Below are 20171 nucleotides of genomic sequence, written 5' to 3'. Positions count from 1 at the left end.
AACATAAAAACAGCCTATACAAAGATAACCATGGTTCCATCTTAGAAAATAAATTGAATCTTATAGTTGAACTGAGCTGGATGTCACCTCCCAAAGCCTGAAATATTTCCAGTGCCTAGCTACTCTTGATCAGCCTGAACATTTGTTGTTCAGACTGATGTGTCTGGCATGGGCCTCGGTGCAGTCCTGTCCCAAGAAGTTGGTGGGGCAAAGCACCCTGTGGCTTTCATCAGTCAGAAATTGCTTAGAAGAAGTATGCTGTGATTATGCTGTGGTTATGGAAACATTTCAGTGTTATTTGCTGGGGTGTCAATATACCCTGATAATGGACCATCAGCCCCTCAAGTGGCTAGCCCGTCACCAGGAATCCAACAGTTAAATAATGCGGTGGTTTCTGAGTCTTCAGGCCTTAGTAGTTTGATGTGCAGTACCAGGCTGGCTGGGATCACCAGAATGCCGACTTCATCTCTCAAGAGTTGGTTCCCAGTGAAACAGACCCTCAACAGGGCATGGCTGAGCTGAGGGGGAAGGTATGTGAGGGAATGTATAGGAAATGTCTGGTCCCCCTTAAAGCATACTCCTTCACAGGAGGATGCTTAGCTCTAGAGTGCTCTGCTAGGATGGTGTAGTTCAGACAGGGGAGACAAAAGCACAGAGCAGTCAAGCCAAGGAGGCCCAGGAAAGATGGCAACAGCACTCCACTGCACGCTTTCATAACATCCCTCGGATTCTATATAGTGTAACATGAGTTGCGCACACAAATCGTTCATATTCTGAATTTCTAAAAAAAAAAAGCCCCCGAGCCCCCTCCTGCCTCCCTGACAATATCCCCTCTTTCCCTCCTTCCCACCCGTTAGCCCACATTAAGACCCCCCCCCCCCCGCTTTCCCCCAACCTTGAAGGTAAGCCTCTGGGCTTATCTACATCTCTGGTGATCCAGCGGGGTTGTTGGGAGCAGGAGCGCAGCCCATTCTCTCCTGCCCCTTATGTTGCCTCTGTAAAATGGCTGCTGCGACCTCTTGTGGGTGCTTGCGGTACTTGTGCAGTACCATTTTACGGGGTGCCGCAAGGGGCAGGAGCGAGGGGGCTGCGCTCCTGACCCAAACGGCCCTGATGGATCACCAGGGATGGAGGTAAGCCCAGGGGCTTGGTGGCGCTTTTTTTGTTTTAAACAAAAAAAAAAGTTATGTGGCCCTGGCCCGATATTCAGCCAGAGGTGCGTAAGTCTTATGTAGCCCCGGCTGAATATTGGCCAGGCCTGCATAACTTCCAGTAGCCTGCCTGCTCCAAATTATCTATCGATATTCAGTGCCGGTGCCTGGACATGGCCCAGCACTGAATATCGGGGGATAATTTAGCCGGTGATGATCAGCATTTAGAAAAACTCTGACTGCTGCCGTCTGAATATTGGGGGGGTGGAGGGGGGGGGGGGTGGAGTGCCTCCAGTTGAAATAGCAAAACCTCATGGTTTAACAGGTCAAAAGCTGCAGTCATGTCAAGCAGCTCTGAACAAATTTCTGTGCACAGTCAAAGCTTAATCTAAGAAAAATTATCATTGACAATAGTAAGACTTTTCTGGAAGCTATATTGCTGGGTCAGTACTGATTCAGGGCTCACAGCTTTTAGGCCTTTGGCACTGCACAGAAGTCAGTCAAATGAACAAATGGAAATATCCCAAATAGTAACAGGCATAGGAACCAACATTTTGAGTGTAGTGGGTGCTGAGCCTGGGAAACATGTTGTACTGAGCAGTCTCCTTCATTTGTATCCTGGGAGGAGTAATTTGTATTGTATGGCACTCCTAATCATTTTGAAATGTTGGCACCTATGGTCACAAGAAAATACTGACAGCTCCCCCTCTAGCTTCAGACCTGATCTTTTAACACTGTGCACCGATGACATCCCTGGAGACGGGACAGTACTGGACAATTCTGCACGTAGAATGCTATTGTACGTGCAGAAATGCTCTTCAAAAATGTTCCAACCCCCAAAAAATAACAGTGAACAATATGATCTACAAAATTATGATCATAAAAAATGGCATGTTGGTGTGACACTCTGGGCACTTTGCCACCAATTACAGATCAGTTTGGTGCTAAAGGGGCCACGGAATAGCAGCTGGGTTAGACCAATGATGCATTGAGCAAAGGATCCTGCCTCCTAATGAATGCCTGTCTCTAGAGTCCACTTGAGCACATAAACCCCTGGATTCTATATCTGGCACAGTAATTTGGGTGCACACCCAAGATGCACGTACAAGTTAATTGATTAACAAGCCCTTAACTAACAATAATTGGGTGCTAACAACCAATTATTGCAGTTAATTGGCATCAATCAGGATATGTGCGTGCATCTGGCTGCATGATATTCTATAAGGGACAGTGTCTAAATCCTATGGTGTATATCTGAAAAGGGGGCATGACTAGGGGGTGTGTCAGGGCGTTCCAAAATGTTAAGTGCACAGTTATAGAATACTGACTGAGCGTGCCTAACTTGGTGTGTCAGCATTTACATTTAGCTTCAACAGGCTTAAATCTGACGTCCAAAGTTAGGCACAAGATTGCCATTTAAGGATGATCCTATTAAGGGTATGTGCCCTTTATAGAAGCGTGCTTAGTGCCAAACTTTTCCTGCACTTATTTTTGAGTGCCATTTACTGAATGTAGCCCAAAATGTTGTTCTATACACCCAAATCCCTTATAAAACTACTTCCTAAATGGATAACTTGTGTTTAACCCGAACCTCAGAAATTCCAGCGATAATGTTATATGGACAACTTTATGCATCTGGCTTTAAATACTGTGATAAGGTGGGAGAATTCAAGCCAGACAGGATCAGGATCAGGGGCAGGGCCAAACTACACATCCCAGAAGGTAGTGGGAAAGGGAAGCAGGAAGGTGAATTCAAAAACCTGTCAGGGACTTCACATTGGGGAGGTGGAGGGAAAGATTGGAGGGAGCAGCAACCATGGCGCTCAATGACCAGGAGTGGGAGCAGTAATGGAAAGACTCAATTTCCCTGGGTCAAAAATCAATACAAGATACCTTCCACCTGGGAGGCAGAGGGAGGAGCTAACCGACAGGCTGGGAAGGAGCCAGAGTTAATGGAGTGTGTGGAAGCAGGAGAAGGAGAGAGTGCAGGACTGCCAGGTTTGGATGAACAAATGGATGTGGACTGTGATTTACTCTGGTGGAGGGTTGCAAGGGTTTGAAGGCAGTTGGGTGGTCACAGGAGTCCAGTTGCTGTGTAGAGGGAGGTGTGCTGCCATCCTACAACCACTCAGGAGAAAAGACTTTAACACTGAAAAATTAGGAGGTTTGAACTTTGGAACAGGAATTCACACAGGGGGAGTTTTGCTGAGATTTTGAACCCTTTTTGAATTACTGCGTTGGGGGCAGTGCTTGACATCAACTGCTTATGCGAGCTGTGTTGGGGGAAGGGGACATGGGTGCAGAGGAATAAACAGACTTTCACTAACTGCCCGGTTGCCTTGAGAGACTTTGTGATTGGACTACTGAAGGGGGGAAGCTGGATTGCTGATCACCCGGTTTCCTGCAATCCTGCAGGGAGAAGCACTAGTCAGCTGACCACCATTTCAGTGGGATTACTACCAGGCTATTACAATACATAATTAATAATCATCATGGATAATGATTGCATTATCCATTTTTAAAATTTCAATCCTGAGCTATACTATTGAAAATTCTTTGCTTTAGTACTCTTGGGGCTTGGCGATATGAGGAATTACTTTTACTGGGTTTTTTTTCTAACCCATTTGTTTGCTTTTTGATATATTGACCAGTAGAAGATTGTGAGATGCAAAAGGTTGCAGCTCTGTTTTAGCTGCTTGATGAATGTTAAGTTTGCATGCTACAGGCAGATGTTTCTGAATGCTTGATTTTGTGATGGTCATTGCTATGATGCACTATGTATAAAATATTTTGAAAGAAAAAGTAAGGGCTTTATTTGAAAGAGATTTCAGAAGCTGAAAAGAATAAAAAAAAAAATCCTTAAGTCTTTGGAAACCTGACTATTGCTGAGAAGCCCCCAAATGGTTCCCCTGTTTTACCTCTTGTGGTCCTATAGAGCACAGTTAATAATGGAAATAAACATAGCAGGTAAATTACTAAAGCAGCTTGTATAAATGAAATGGAATATATTTTTCAAGCTTTTCTCACATCTTATGTTTTCTTTCTTTTTTCCCTTCATTAAACAGACCTTCTTCTTCAATTTTTTTGAATCTCCAGCTGAGCTCTTTAATGACCCAGTATTTATTACGGTAAGTGAATATGAAAACCATAAGCTACCTTTTTGATGGAACAGTCAGTGTTGCCAGGTGGGCGGTTTTACCGCCCAATTGGGCGGTTTTCCGCGACCCGCCGCGGGAAATTTTTGCCCGCGGCGGGTTGCGGTTTTTTGGGCGGTTTTTAGGGCTTCCGGGCGGCTTTTTGGGCGGCTTTTTGATTTTTTTCGGCCGCGGGGGGCGGGGTTAGTGACGTTTTTGGGCGGGGTTAGTGACGTGGGAGGCGGGGCCGATGACGTGGGAGGCGGGGCCGATGACGTGGGAGGCGGGGCCGATGATGGGGAGGCGGGGCTGATGACGGGGAGGCGGGCCCGATGACGTGGGAGGCGGGGCCGGTGACGGCGGGGGCGGGGCCGGTGACGCGGGGGTGGGGGTGTCAGGGGCGGGGTTTGTGTTTGGGCGGGTTTTGGGCTGGTTTCTGGCCTGGATTGGGCTGGAAAAAAAATTTCTACCTGGCAACCCTGGGAACAGTGCATATATTAGGGATGGGTGAGTTAGCTGTGGCAAAATATCCTGACTGCTCTGCTGTCACAGCTGCCTCCACGCCCACACTGAACTTTATCTGAGATGATTAAAAGGCTCATGACAGATTTTACTTGACTCTGATGTAAAGTCAGGATTCCTCTGGGCAAGAGCATGGATGGAGCAGCTAGGCCCAGTGTAGTGTCAAACAAGGCAAAAACCAGGCAGGATCAGGAGTCAGTTGTGGAGCAGGAATAGATGTTGAACAGGAATCACAGAGCAGGAACCAACTGTAGTGTAGGAATCAGGCATGAGGCGGGAATCAAGGGCAGAGCAGGAATCATGTATGAAGTAAGGGAAAAACTTATAAGTACATAAGTATGGACATACTGGGACAGACTGAAGGTCCATCAAGCCCAGCATCCTGTTTCCAACAGTGGCCAATCCAGGTCACAAATACCTGTCAAGATCCCCAAAAAGTACAAAACATTCTATATTGCTTATCCCAGAAATAGTGGATTTTCCCCAAGTCCAAGTCTATGGACTTGTTCTTTAGGAAGCCATCCAAACCTTTTAAAACTCTGCTAAGCTAACCGCCTTTACCACATTCTCTGGCAACGAATTCCAGAGTTTAATTACCTTCACCTAGAAGACCCCAACTCCACCAATGCACGTGAATGCTTAGACTTCCTATAGTCCTGGGATCTCAAATGGCCTCACATGCAAGCTACCCACATCAAGGGACACACATTAGACCTCTTATCACACAAATTGTCCACAGATCATAACCTATTAATAACAGACATCAAATGGACAGAAACACCTTGGACCGACCACTACAAATTGAACCTATCCCTAAACTGGCGGAAGAAGGAATTAAACCATACACCAGCACACACAACTTACCCCACGAGAGGGCAAACAGATTCACAAGTAGTCTGGCAAATGATTTATGACAACGGATGGAAAACACGAAGGTATTCCATACACTACCTCAATCATTGGGAGGATGGATGCAGAAGCGTACTAAACGAAATAGCACCCTTAATGACAAGAACAACAAGAAGACAAAAATCAATACCATGTTTCAATGATGAACTAAAAAACCTCAAAACACAAACCAGGAAACTTGAACGAGCATGAAAAAAAACAAAAGATGAACATACACTCAATGCATGGAAACAAATACACAGGAAATACAAATATGCAATAAGACATACCAAAAGGTCCTACTACAAAACTAAAATAGGACCGGATCACAAAGATCTGAAGAAATTATTTCAACTCATAAATAATCTATTAGACACCACCCCTATCACCACATCCAACACAGACATCCCACCCGCAGACAAACTTGCTAATTACTTTAACGAAAAAAATTTAAAAATTACACAGCACACTTCCTCAGCACAACACCGACATAGAAAAATTCTTCAACGACCTGGACCTAATCCCTGGTGGATGCCCAGCTGACCGCAGCTGGTCAACATTTAACCTCTTCACCACTGAATCAGTTACAAAAGCGACTCATAGGTATGCCAACACCCACTGCAAACTGGATATATGTCCCAGTCATCTACTGAAATCCGCCCCCGACCGCTTCATAGTAGACCTCAGATCCCACCTAAACTTCATTCTACAACAAGGCCTCTTCCCCGAGGAATATAGTAACATCCTACTCACCCAATTCCAAAAGACACCAAGAAAAACACAAACGATCTAACTAATTACTGCCCAGTTGCGTCCATCCCACTAGTAGTCAAACTGATGAAGAGCTTGGTGACCAAACAGATTACGGAATACATGGACAAGTTCTCAATACTACACGACTCACAGTCAGAACTCTGCCCCCACCACAGTACTGAAACTGTTCTAGTCACTCTCCTGGCCAAATTCAAGCAAGAAATAGCCACAGGCAAAAGTATACTGCTCCTCCAATTTGACTCGTCAAGCGCATTCGACATGGTAAACCACAACATACTACTAAGACTCGGCCACTTTGGGATTGATGGAAATGTGCTTACCTGGATAAAGGATTTTCTAACCACCAGAACTTATCAAGTAAAATCAAACTCAAACATATCACCACTGTGGAAAGCTACCTGTGGAGTACCTCAAGGATCACCACTATCACTAATACTCTTCTGATCCCACTGGCAAAGTCCCTATCCAACTGAGGCCTCAACCAGTTCATCTGTGCAGATGACGTCACAATCTACATCCCCTTCAGTCATGACTTGACAGAAATAACCAATGAAATCAATGACGGCCTAAACATCATAGACTCCTGGGCAAATTCATTCCAACTGAATCTGGATAATGGATAAAACACCCTGATGGAAACAATTTTTAAGTAGGTGTTTATTGGATAAATACCACTCCTGCCCACCACTTCTTGTGGTAGTCTCTCATCCTTTCTTTAGCTTGTCTTGTATCCTCTACTCAATTTTTGTGCCTTTTCTGTGTTATCAGCTCCTAAGTAACACAAACATACCTATTTGATTCCTCTGGAAAAGGTACCTAACAATAGTACATGTCGTGAGAAAACACTGATGAAGGCTACAATTTTGTACTCTCAAGAAAACCATAATTTATTTATTTAGATCATTTATACCCCGCTTTATACCACACAAAGCAGCCTCTAAGCGGCTTACAATGAACTAAAGAAGCAAATACATTGTCGGAAGAGAGAGTAGAGAGTACAGGGAAATAAGGGAAGGGAAGTGAGATACAATAAGAAGTAAGGAGGCAAGGAAAAGAAAACAAAAAGAAGAGATAATGAGCTGGAAAATAAACATCTAAGTTTATAACTTATTAAAAATCTAGGAATAGAAGCCCTAAGTTTAATACAGATATAAAACAAGTTACAGATACATGATTTAAGTGTGTCTGTAATAGTGTGACTAGCAATTGGCAACAGGACCTTATAGACACAGGCAGTTCGCAGTGTAAAGTCAAAGGAAAAGCTTTATTGGTGAACAGTCAGTCAAAAAATACATTCTGCCCCCTGTCACAGACTCCGTTCAACCCTGGACAGCAACCACAATAACATTTACTTCCTTCTTTCTTAGTAGTTATATCTTCTTACAGTTATAGTTACTCATACATAAATCCAGACTTGGCTCCAACTAGGACACTTAGGACCTGGGTCTTCACAAAAAACAAAGGCACTCTTTTACCTCTGCAGCCTTCTGCTCCTTCTCACGCAATCCCTGAACATCTACAGGGTGCAAACCTCTGAACTAGGGCAACTCCTTACTTCCCTGGGACTCCCCCACAGGTACTGTAGCCCAGCCACCAGTTTGGGAGATCTGGTCCCTTGGGGTCTCCCTGAAATGTTCTGTCCCAGAGCTTAACCACTTCCCTGCCTGAGCCCCGCCACTCTGATTCAGCATGATAGCGCCACCTGCCATAAGGTAGTTTAACTTCAACACCAGTGAGGGAGTTTTCCTACAAGCACTATACCATTCCCACCCTCACAGTGTCGTATCTTAATGGTTTAATTTTATCTAAAATTTAAAGTGAAATGGACATCTGTGGACAATTATGTGCAGCATGATTGCGCAGTTTAGAGAAAAAATGTCCAAAATATGGACAGCCAAAATGTAGGCACATAGACTTTCCTTTCACAGCTCATTACGTCCTTTCACGGTAAACCTGGAGGACGTAATGGGGCAGTTCAGCAAACTGAAGAGTAGCAAATCTCCTGGCCCGGATGGTGTTCATCCTAGAGTACTGATAGAACTGAAAAATGAGCTTCCGGAGCTACTGCTAGTGATATGCAATTTATCCTTAAAATCGAGCGTGGTACCGGAAGATTGGAGGTTAGCCAATGTAACGCCCATTTTTAAAAAAGGTTCCAGGGGAGATCCGGGAAATTATAGACTGGTGAGTCTGACGTCGGTGCCGGGGAAAATGGTAGATGCTATTATTAAAAACAAAATTACAGAGCACATCCGAGGACATGGATTACTGAGACCGAGTCAGCACGGCTTTTGTGTGGGGAAATCTTGCCTGACCAATTTACTTCAGTTCTTTGAAGGAGTAAACAAACATGTGGACAAAGGGGAGCTGGTTGATATTGTGTATCTGGATTTTCAAAAGGTGTTTGACAAGGTACCTCATGAAAGGCTACAGAGGAAATTGGAGGGTCATGGGATAGGAGGAAATGTCCTATTGTGGATTAAAAACTGGTTGAAGGATAGGAAACAGAGTGAGGTTAAATGGGCAGTATTCACAATGGAGAAGGGTAGTTAGTGGGGTTCCTCAGGGGTCTGTGCTAGGAGTGCTGCTTTTTAATATATTTATAAATGATTTAGAGATGGGAGTAACTAGCGAGGTAATTAAATTTGCTGATGACACAAAGTTATTCAAAGTCGTTAACTCATGACAGGATTGTGAAAAATTACAGAAGGACCTTATGGGACTGGGAGACTGGGTGGCTAGATGGCAGATGACGTTTAATGTGAGCAAGTGCAAGGTGATGCATGTGGGAAAAAAGAACCCGAATTATAGCTATGTCATGCAAGGTTCCACCTTAAGAGTTACGGACCAAGAAAGGGATCTGGGTGTCGTCGTCGATAATACACTGAAACCTTCTGCTCAGTGTGCTGCTGCGGCTAAGAAAGCAAATAGAATGTTGGGTATTATTAGGAAAGGTATGGAAAACAGGTGTGAGGATGTTATAATGCCATTATATCACTCCATGGTGTGACCGCACCTGGAGTATTGTGTTCAATTCTGGTCGCCGCATCTCAAGAAAGATATAGTGGAATTGGAAAAGGTGCAGCGAAGGGCGACTAAAATGGTAGCGGGGATGGGACGACTTCCCTATGAAGAAAGACTAAGGAGGCTAGGGCTTTTCAGCTTGGAGAAGAGACGGCTGAGGGGAGGAATGATAGAGGTATATAAAATATTGAGTGGAGTGGAACAGGTGGATGTGAAGCGTCTGTTCACGCTTTCCAAAAATACTAGGACTAGGGGGCATGCGATGAAACTACAGTGTAATAAATTTAAAACAAATCAGAGAAAATTTTCTTCACCCAATGCGTAATTAAACTCTGGAATTCGTTGCCGAAGGACGTGGTGGAGGCAGTTAGCTTGGCAGAGTTTAAAAAGGGGTTGGACGGTTTCCTAAAGGACAAGTCCATAAACCGCTACTAAATGGACTTGGGAAAAATCCATGATTCTAGGAATAACATGTATAGAATGTTTGTACGTTTGGGAAGCTTGCCAGGTGCCCTTGGCCTGGATTGGCCGCTGTCGTGGACAGGATGCTGGGCTCGATGGACCCTTGGTCTTTTCCCAGTGTGGCATTACTTATGTACTTATGTACTTATAACAACATAGATATTCATAATGCCCTAAGCTGTCATCTGACTCCACCCCCAATAGTGTTTGATTTCCCTTCCAGACTCGCATTTGGTTCCAATCCCCTTTTCAAGTTCTGATCCTGCTCCTGCCTTCCCCCAATTGACTCCTGATCCCTGAACACCAAACTCAGAAAAAAAAATTACAGCACCCCAAGTCGTATGTCATTTTTGATCCTGGTGCCATTCTGCACAGCAGATGATGGGGACTTGTGCGGTCCAGGACCACAGGGATCCCCAGTCTACATCTGCAGTAGGTACCAGGTGGATGGGGAGAGAAGTTAGGGGTGGGTGAGTTTACGACTTGAGGGTACTGTACTTTTTTTTTCTAGGGCTGGGTTTGATGTTTGGGATTCAATTGGGATGGCAAGAGGTGGATTGAACTTAAGAGGGGGATCAGGAGGGGTATGGAACATTGGAGGGTTGAGATGGGGTGTGAGATGGGACTTTGGACCTGCTAGGGGAGGCAGCCAGAAGGTGGGACATGCATTTTAGGGGTACATCACCTTACTGTGTGTGGTTGTGCGGGCTCAGCATGACTTGTGCAGTACAGCAGGGCAGATGCTGGACACACTCCCTGCATGTACCACACAGGCTTTGCACATGTTCTGTTTTACAGTTAACACAGGATAAGTACAGTTGCTGATCCTTCCAACAAGGGTCCCCTGGATGTTCCAGGTGGCAGGTCTAAATCCAGTTGTCCACCTGTCTAGACATGGATGTTCCTTCCTGTTCTGCAACAGGGGATGAACTTTCATATTTTAGGTCCGCCCATATCCCGCTCCAAATATGCCCAGACCATGTCCCCTTGCCATTTGGACATACAGCAGTTTCAGAAGTCCATATCCTGGCTTTATAAAATCTGCATTTGTACATCAATGCAATGTGGACGTCTAAATGCCAATTTTCAGACATCCAAAACACGAGTAGGGCTTCTAAAATAAGCACCTGTCAGATATGGTGAATTCCTGTGCCGAGCAATGTTCTGCCAGGTGTGAAAAGACATGGACCCGGGTTCTGCTTGGCGGCCGAGCAACCCCGAAGTTCACCTGTGGTGACCGCCATTCCCCGAGGCTTGAGCCCCCAGGTGTGGGCGGCCGACAGGACTTATGCTGAGAGGCCAGGAAAGGGGTGCCCAGAGAGACCAGACAGAGGAGAGCAGAAGGAAGAAGTTCAGGAGTGGGTCACAACAGAGTGACAGGCAGTAGGCTAAGGAGTGTCTTGGGTCCAGGCAGGTATACAGGCGGGCAGTAGACAGGAGAATAACCAGGTCCAGGCACATGATATTCAGGCAGGCAGCAGACAAGAGAGTAACCAGGTCCAAGCAGGGTCTTACAGGCAGGCAGTAAACAGAAGAGTAATCCAGGTAGAAGCAGGGTCTTTACAGGCAGGCAGGAAACAGAAGAGTAATCCAGGTAGAAGCAGGGTCTTTACAGGCAGGCAGCAAACAGAAGAGTAATCCAGATACAAGCAGGGTCTTTACAGGCAGGCAGGAAACAGAAGAGTAATCCAGGTACAAGCAGGGTCTTTACAGGTAGGCAGCAAACAGAAGAGTAATCCAGGTACAAGCAGGGTCTTTACAGGCAGGTAGCAAACAGAAGAGTACGCTGAAGAGAAACGCTTACCCAAGTAGAAGCCGAAGCAATGAGAAAGAGGGAAAACTTCCCAGAAATAGTGCAGGCTTTCTGACGTAGACATGAACCAGCTGAAGAAGACAGCTTCCATAGGTCAGGTAGGCAGAGAGAAAGTCAACACAGGTGCATGGTAGCAAGGTAATTAAAGAGCCTGGAAGCCAGTCACAGAGAGCAGATCCAGGTACATGAGAGTAAGGCAATCATGGAGCCTACAGCCAGAGAAGAAGTACACAGACATGGCTCAAGGCTGAGCTAGTCAAGTGTGTGTATTGCCAGGACCCTGCTCAGCCCGAGGACGCTGCTTGCGTTGAGGTATGGGACATGACAGCACCATAGTTATAAGAGTTTTTTTAAAACTTTTTCTTTCAGGTGTTTGATTCTCGGTCTCTGCGAACTGACTCGGTCCTTGGAGAATTTCGGGTAATGACTTGACTATGGCTTAGCTGCAATGAATACAAAAATTTAAAATGTGATTTCTTCCCTATTTCAGAAATTTGTGTTCTAATATTTTACAATTATTTTCAGATGGATATTGGAACAATTTATGAAGAACCAAGTGAGTAAATTATTCTATAAAACTCTACCATTTCTAAATTAGGTGGCATGAAGCATCTTATTGTCTTAACTCATGTGGAAGATGTTGGTTAGAAACATGGAAAACTGCAGTATATGAGGCCATGATGTTACCCAGGTGTTAAGAAAATAAAGTAGCTGAGTATAGTTGATTTCAGCAAGACTGACAAATTTTATCGTAACGTCTACTGACACAAGTGTTCTATGCCAGTCCTTCTCTGCTATCACTCCTCACTTTTCTTGTTTTCTTTATAACAGTGTGTAGCAAGGTGGGGGGCATGGGGGCCTATCCCCCCAAATTGGCTCTGACACCCCCGGTTTGGCTGGTGGGGGTCCCCAACCCCTGCCAGGTGAAGCGTTTGTCCTGCACTGGTCTAGCTGCATTGCCAACCCTGCTCTTCTCAGTCATGCTGTGCACACTTGTTTTAGTGAAACTGAGCATGCTCAACACTTCTCACATGCTCAGTTTAATTAAAACTAGCACGCATGGCGCAACCGAGAACAGAGCAGGGCAGGCAATGCGAGACCAGCAAGGGACAAAAACGCTTCAGCTGGCGGGAGTTGGGGACCCCTGCCAGCCAAGGTACAATTGTGCAGCGGTGGCTTTGGGAGGGGGTGGTGGGCCAAAATGTGCCCCCCCACTTTGGGCTCTGGCCCCCCTCCCTTAGAGGTCTAGCTGCGCCCCTGCTTTATAATGCTCTTCCTTTTTTCAGTTAGTCCTTCACCCTGTTTCTGTGACTTTGCTTTCCTTTCAGAGCATGCCTTCCTCAGAAAGTGGCTTCTGCTTTGTGACTCTGAAGATTTTTCAGCTGGTGCCAAAGGTTACTTGAAGGTTAGCCTGTTTGTGCTGGGCCCTGGAGATGAAGCCCCAGTGAGTATTTGCTTTATCTTTCATTAGTCATGGATGTTGCTAATGAAATACCTATTGAGGTCCTGTTGAAAGGTTTCTCATGCTGTTTTTTGTTGTATTGGGGTTCATTTTCAAAGGGTTTAGGGAGGAAGGTGAAAAGGATTTTGAATTATGCTCATGCCTTTTTTCAGTTGTTGTTTATGGTGAGTTACATTCAGGTACATTAAATATTTCCCTGCCCCTGTAAGGATTACAGTCTAAGGAGTCCTTTTACCAAGACATGCTAATGGATTTAGCAGATCCATTTTTCAGAGCGCCTGTAAAAAATGCCTTTTTAAACTTTTTGCTGAAAATGGACGTGTGGCAAAATAAAAATTGGCGCATGTCCATTTTGGGTCTGAGACCTTACCGCCAGCCATTTACTTAGCGGTAAGGTCTCTCGCATTAACCGTGCAGTAATCGCCTATGCGCGTCAAGTCAGTTACTGTCTGATTTTTGCTGCGCGCCAGAAAATAAAATATATTTTCTGGCACGTTTAAAAATTGAAATGACTGCACAGGCCACACGGTAGCCAGGTGATAACTCTGAATTAGTGCACGTTGGGTGCGCGTAGGCGTCTACACTGTTTAGTAAAGGGCCCCATAGTAACCTATGGAAATTTATAGTCTAAGTGCTTTGAAAATTAGTCCCATAGTGTAACCAGGCATATACACCTTGGAGCTGGTGTAAATGCTTGCTCCCAGTTATTGGAGTTACACGTGTAACATATAATATTCTATAAGTTACACACATGCTGTATCCAGACTTCATCAATGTGTATACTCAAGTATCAAATACACACTATGCAAGATGTAGGCGTATTTACAGAACAGCACTTAGGTGGATTTTTAGCATTTTATTTCATATGTACACACATTTGCACATATATTTAAGTATTCTAATCATTTATGCATGTATTTGGAATGAAATGTTAGCACCTTCTTTATGGGGGCAATTCTTTAAAGTGGGTGGGAGCATTTACATGCCAGTTACACTCATAAATGATTAAAATACTGGCATATCTGCATGTATGTGCACATATGCACATAAATGCCAAACGTCTGCCTAAGTGTTATTCTGTAAATCTGTGTATATGTTATATAGCACGTATGTCACATGCAGAAAACAGCAAAGGTGACTCAAAAAGATAAGTTGATGATGCTCAAATGGTCTAAAAGTTTATTCTCTAACAACAAAGTGTCAGACCTGTGAGTTCTTGTACCAAGTAGAGCGCTGCCGAGCCCGGAACTCGGACCAGGTTCTGCTTGGCGGCCGGACAACCCCGGGTTTCACCTGCGCTGACCGCCGTTCCCCAGAGGATGAGCCCCTAGGTGCGGGCGGCCTGCAGGGCTTACGAGATGGAGCAGGAAGCGGAGCGATGAGTGTGAAGGCCAGACAGGCAGCAGGCAAGAGAGTGATCCAGGTACAGGCAGAGTCAGTAGGCAGGCAGCAGGTATGAGAGGAATCCAGGCACAGGCAAGGTCAGTAGGCAGGCAGCAGACACGAGAGTAATCCAGGTACAGGCAGAATCAGTAGGCAGGCAGCAGACACAAGGAAAAAACTAAAAATGAACCTGTTCCAAAAGGCATACCCCACCGACCCAACATAAGAACAAGAGTATCTGTCATGCAACAACACCAAGAACGCAATGGACTCACCCCAACTCTCCCTCTTCCTATCTAATGTTCCCCCAATGTGCCTACCATATATGATCCACATTCTACCACAACCACACCTTGTCCTTATGTACACTTTGTATTTGTTCAGACTGGAACTGGCGAATGCTGCTATGGTACTATGTAAGCCACATTGAGCCTGCAAATAGGTGGGAAAATGTGGGATACAAATGTAACAAATAAATAAAATAAATAAATAAATAAATAAGAGTAATCCCGGTACCAGCAGAGTCAGTAGGCAGACAGCAGACACAAGAGTAATCCAGGTACTGGCAGAGTCAGTAGGCAGGCAGCAGACACAAGTTAAAATCCAGGTACAGGCATGGTCAGTATCAGGATAACAAGACAAGCAAGAAAACAGGGTAGAGAAATGTTTACCCCAAATAGGAGGGGGGAGGGGAGGGAGAGAGGGGAGGGAGGGGGAGACGGGGAGAGAGGGAGGGGGAGAGGGGGAGGGGAGGGGAAGAGAGAGGGAGGGGGAGAGGGGGGAGAGGGAGGGGGAGAGAGAGAAGGGGAGGGAGGGGAGGGAGAGAGAGGGGGAGAGGGGGGAGAGGAGGGGAGAGAGAGAGGGGGACATGGAAAAGGGCAGGAGAGAGAGAGAGAAGCTGCTCGGGAGAAACTGGGGGAAACCCTAGCTGGTCAAACAGAGAATGCTGAATGATAGGAGGGAGAGAGAGGGAAAATACTGGAAGGAAGGGGCAGAAAGAGGGAAGATGCTGGATGGAAGGGTAGGGAGGGAAAGAGGAAAGACACTGGAAGGATGGGGAGAGAGAGGACATACTAAATGGAAAAGGGTAGAGAGAGAGAGAACTGTCTAGAAAGAAGGGGAGATAGAGGGAGACAGTGGATGGAAGGATTGGGAGAGGGTAATGGGTGGAAGGATGGGGAGAGAAAGACAGATGACACTGGATGGAAGGGTAGGAGAGAAAGAGGGAAGGTGCTGGATGGAAGGATAGGGAGAGAAAGAGGAGACGCTGGATGGAAGGATGCTGAGAGAAAGCAGGGGAGACACTGGAAGGATGGGGAGAGTAAGAGGGGAGATGCTGGATGGAAAGGGGGAGAGGATAGAGTAAGTGAAAGACTGGAGAATAAGAGGAATGGGCATGGGGAGAACAAAAGTGAGGAAAAGATGAAGTAAAAAGAGGGAAATTAAAGAATGGATAGTAAGAATGAATTAAATCTGGACAGAGAGAGAGGCAGAAAAATAAATTGAAGAAAAAAGAGAGAAAATGACAAATGGACAGGAAACCCTGGCAAGAGAGTTAAGAGAAGAAGAAGGAAAGCAGAATCAAGAGCCTGGGACCAACACAATTAGAAAAAGTAAATGGGCAGATAACAAAGGTACAGAAAATAATTTTATTTTTAATTTAGGATAAAGTAATGTGGTAGCTGTGTTAATAAAGGCTAATAAATGCAAATAAAACACAATAGAAAATAAGGTGATACCTTCACTGATTTTAAAACATTTTTGATTAGCCTTCAGAGACCAGCACTTCCTTCCTCGGGTCAGGAGAGGATACCATAACAGCATTATACTGTCCTGACCTGACCTGAGGCAGGAGGTTTTGGCCTCTGAAAGCTAATTGAAAAGGGTATTAGATTATTAAATAAAATATTTTCTGAAATGACAGTGGGATTGAGGTGTGCCAGGGGGCATGGCCATGGGAGACAAGGCAGAGTGGGACAGGGCTGGGTGCGTGTACTAAAATCTCCCTCTCAAAAATTGGGACCCCTTGGCAGCTCTGTGATTTTAATTTTATTGTATCAAGTAAGTCAATTTCCCCCAATTTTTAATAAGCCTGTGTTTATTCAACAGATGGATTTGAAAGATGTCTCTGAAGATAAGGAGGATATAGAGGGAAATCTGCTGCGTCCAGCTGGGGTGGCTCTCAGGGGAGCTCACCTCATTATGAGAATTTACAGAGCTGAAGACCTACCACAAAGTATGTATTTTCATATTAAGACTTTCCTTGAGAGGCATAGCTTTTGTGATCATTGGAGGCACCGGATCAGAGGTTTTACCTTGACTCTTTTCCTACTGCCTACTATGTGAACCTGAGTGAGCTGCTGTGCAGATCTGTCTGATTGTAAAAATGATACCTTTGACTTGCCCATGTATTGCTGCTTTGTGATTTTCAGCATGTGTCTGCTTGCATTGTTAGAATAACTTTGACATAATTCAGTTTAGACACTGATGAAAAGGAATACAAATGTTTACATGTTTTTCCTGTAACTGACATAATCAGGTGATCAGTGTTTTATAATGAGCACTCAGTCACAAGTGGGGTTGCTGGCACCAGGACCCTTTCTACTAGTGATTCTTATCACCCCTTTCCCCTTTTCCAATCTCTCTCCCAAATAGTAACCAAGAACCACACTGTACAAAATTAGAACAAAAAAAGTGGTTTATTATGGCCACAACATTTTGTACAGACCAAAATTATGAGAAAAAAATAAGAACATAAGAATAGCCATACTGGGTCAGACCAATGATCCATCTAGCCCTGTATCCTGCTTCCAACAGTGGCCAATCCAGGTCACAAGTACCTGGCAGAAACCCAATTAGTAGCAACATTCCATGCTATCAATCCTGGGGCAAGCACTGGCTTCCCCCATGTCCATCTCAATAATAGACTATGGACTTTTCCTCCAGGAACTTTTCCAAACCTTTTAAAAATCCAGATATGCTAAACGCTGTTACTACATCCTTCGGCAAAGAGTTCCAGAGCTTAACTATTCTTTGAGTGAAAAGTATTTCCTCCTATTTGTTTTAAAAGTATTTTCATGTAATTTCATTGAGTTTCCCCTGAAAGAGTGAAAAATCGACTCACTTTTACCCATTTAGGATTTTGTAGACCTCAATCATATACCCCCTCAGCTGTCTTTTTTCGAAGCTGAAGAGGCCTAACTTCTTTAGTCTTTCCTCATATGGGAGGAGTTCCATTTCCTTTATCCTTTTGGTCACTCTTCTTTGAGCCTTTTCTAATTCCACTATATCTTTTTTGAGATACGGCGACCAGAATTGAACGACATATAGATATTAAAAAGCAAGGCAGATCCCTGTGGAACCTCCTTGGAAACCAGATAAATAGAGAAGGCAGTATTCCTCCTCTCGACCCCAATATCTTTTTCTCCCTCCACACTTCTGTTTCCTGGTAGTGGCGAAAGTAAAATCACTTTACAAAGAGGAGAGGAAGCAAAACAAAACAAACCAAACAAACAAAAAAACCCAAAGACTCTTAGAGGCATATTTTCAAAGCACTTTGGGAGGCTAAGTTCCATAGGTTTCTATGGAACTTTGGGAGGCTAAGTGCTTTGAAAATGAGCCTGTCATTGTACCAATTTAATCACATAAATGGAACCAATTTTGAACATGACCATAACTTGCTTTAAAGTAATTGCTGTTCTGTTGATGTCCTAGTATCAGATCAAAAAATCCTCAGCCAGTTACAACAGCTTCAAAATGAGCATAGCGAGCAGGAAAAGAATTTGGTTAGCCCCGCATTTAGGTGGAATTTTGGTAGTTATGTTTGTATGTGCACAGATATTTGTGTATATCAGGGGCGTATCTGCGTGGGGCCACAGGGGCCTGGGCCCCCGCAGATTTCGCCCTGGCCCCCCTCCCCGCCGTCAACCCTCCCCCGCTGCTTACTTTTGCTGGCGCCGAGGTCCGACCCGCAATCTCCGTTTTTCGTCTTCCTCCGTGGCCATGCTTCCAGGAAGTAATGCTGCAGTGCTGATTCGTTGAATCCAGTTCGACGTCTGACGTCAGACGCCGAACTGGATTCAACGAATCAGCACTGCAGCATTACTTCCTGGAAGCATGGCCACGGAGGAAGACGAAAAACGGAGATTGCGGGTCGGACCTCGGCGCCAGCAAAAGTAAGCAGCGGGGGAGGGTTGACGGCGGGGAGGGGGTGGAGAGAGGCGGCGGCGGCGGCGGGGGGGGGGGGAGGGAGGCAAAAATGTGCCCCCCCTCTCTGGCTGTGGCCCCCCCTACCGCCGGATTCCAGATACGCCCCTGGTGTATATGCCATATTATTCTAACCATTTACACACATAATTCTTGCATAAATGTTACCTCTTCAATGCAAGCTCTTAAAGAGCCTGAAGCACATACATCTGTGCAGTTCAATGCTTTGCATGGGTTCTCTATAATGTCACTAATTTCTTAGAAGAAATGACGTGCTCCTCTGAATTCCTGTTACAGTGGATGATGCTGTCTTGGACAATGTGAAACAAATCTTTGGCTTTGATAGCAACAAGAAGAACCTGGTGGATCCTTTTGTAGAAATTAGCTTTGCTGGCAAATCGGTAAGAGGAAAACAATATCTAAATGTCATAACGTAACTTGCATTTTCAAACTACTCTTCCATAACCACTGCACTGATTCTCATAAGTTCAAAAGCCCATGGAGCTTACATTCTTGCCTGTAGCTCATAAGGTCTTGAATTTTGACCTTATAAATTAAGGGGTTAAATATTCAGCCAGCAGCGGTGAGCGTTTTTTTTAACCGCTGCTGGCTTTGTGCCCCGATATACAATGCTGGCCTGTGTCCAGGCACTGGCATTGAATATTTGGGTATATGCGGACAGTGGTGGAGAAAGAGAGATGGAATCTGGGCAGGGATGAGCGGGAGATGGGGGGCTGAGGGATTCTGTGCTGGAATTCTCATCATCAAAGGAGTCACTGTAATTATGTATTTTTCATGGTGGAGGAAGGATGCCAATTTGGATTTTTTGTACAGGATGCTGGTTAGCTCAGAGCTGGTCCCAGACTTAAATATGGAATCTATTGGTCTTTGCTAATAACTTCTTGGAATTTTATTTGGATTGGAAACGTGAAGGTATAGATCCATACATACATGACACTGAAATATGACACAGGGTAAGAGGCTGTATACATGGCTAGTCTAAAATAACAATTGTATCATTCTCATTTGCATACTGATATTACTGTTTTTTTATCTGTAAGAAATGTCTGTGCTAAAGAATGTTTTATTTGCCAGTGAGGGAAAGGGATTAAAAAATTATGTAACCATTTTTCCTGGCTACTTTATTCTTATACTACTTACTCCTGCCTCTATTTTTCATGCTACTTTACTTCATTTCCTCCCAATTTTGGCAATAGTCTCATTTTCCAATCATTTGTTCTGCTGTTTTTCTTGGCTCACCAAAAATCATAAAGCAGTCAGCTTTAGGTATAATTAGATTCTTAAGGGACAAAGTATATAGCTCTTCCCCTTAGAAAATCCAAGCAATTGAT

The 20171-nt window shown here is 44.7% G+C and overlaps 1 protein-coding gene across 1 annotated transcript in view; it reads left to right on the top strand.

Annotated features, from left to right (window-relative positions):
* The window catches only part of DYSF (dysferlin), a 591346-nt gene that overhangs the window by 154088 nt on the left and 417087 nt on the right, over positions 1–20171 (top strand). The window contains exons 8-13 of the mRNA XM_030190967.1: positions 4217–4279; positions 12138–12188; positions 12294–12324; positions 13097–13212; positions 16723–16849; positions 19117–19220. Coding sequence (XP_030046827.1) covers positions 4217–4279; positions 12138–12188; positions 12294–12324; positions 13097–13212; positions 16723–16849; positions 19117–19220 — 492 coding nt within the window. The remainder of the gene's footprint in view (positions 1–4216; positions 4280–12137; positions 12189–12293; positions 12325–13096; positions 13213–16722; positions 16850–19116; positions 19221–20171) is intronic.

The sequence above is a fragment of the Microcaecilia unicolor genome, chromosome 2, assembly GCF_901765095.1.
Source record: "Microcaecilia unicolor chromosome 2, aMicUni1.1, whole genome shotgun sequence".
NCBI lineage: Eukaryota > Metazoa > Chordata > Amphibia > Gymnophiona > Siphonopidae > Microcaecilia > Microcaecilia unicolor.
Note: the sequence above shows the minus strand (reverse complement) of the source record. Positions and strands in the feature narration are given on the sequence as shown.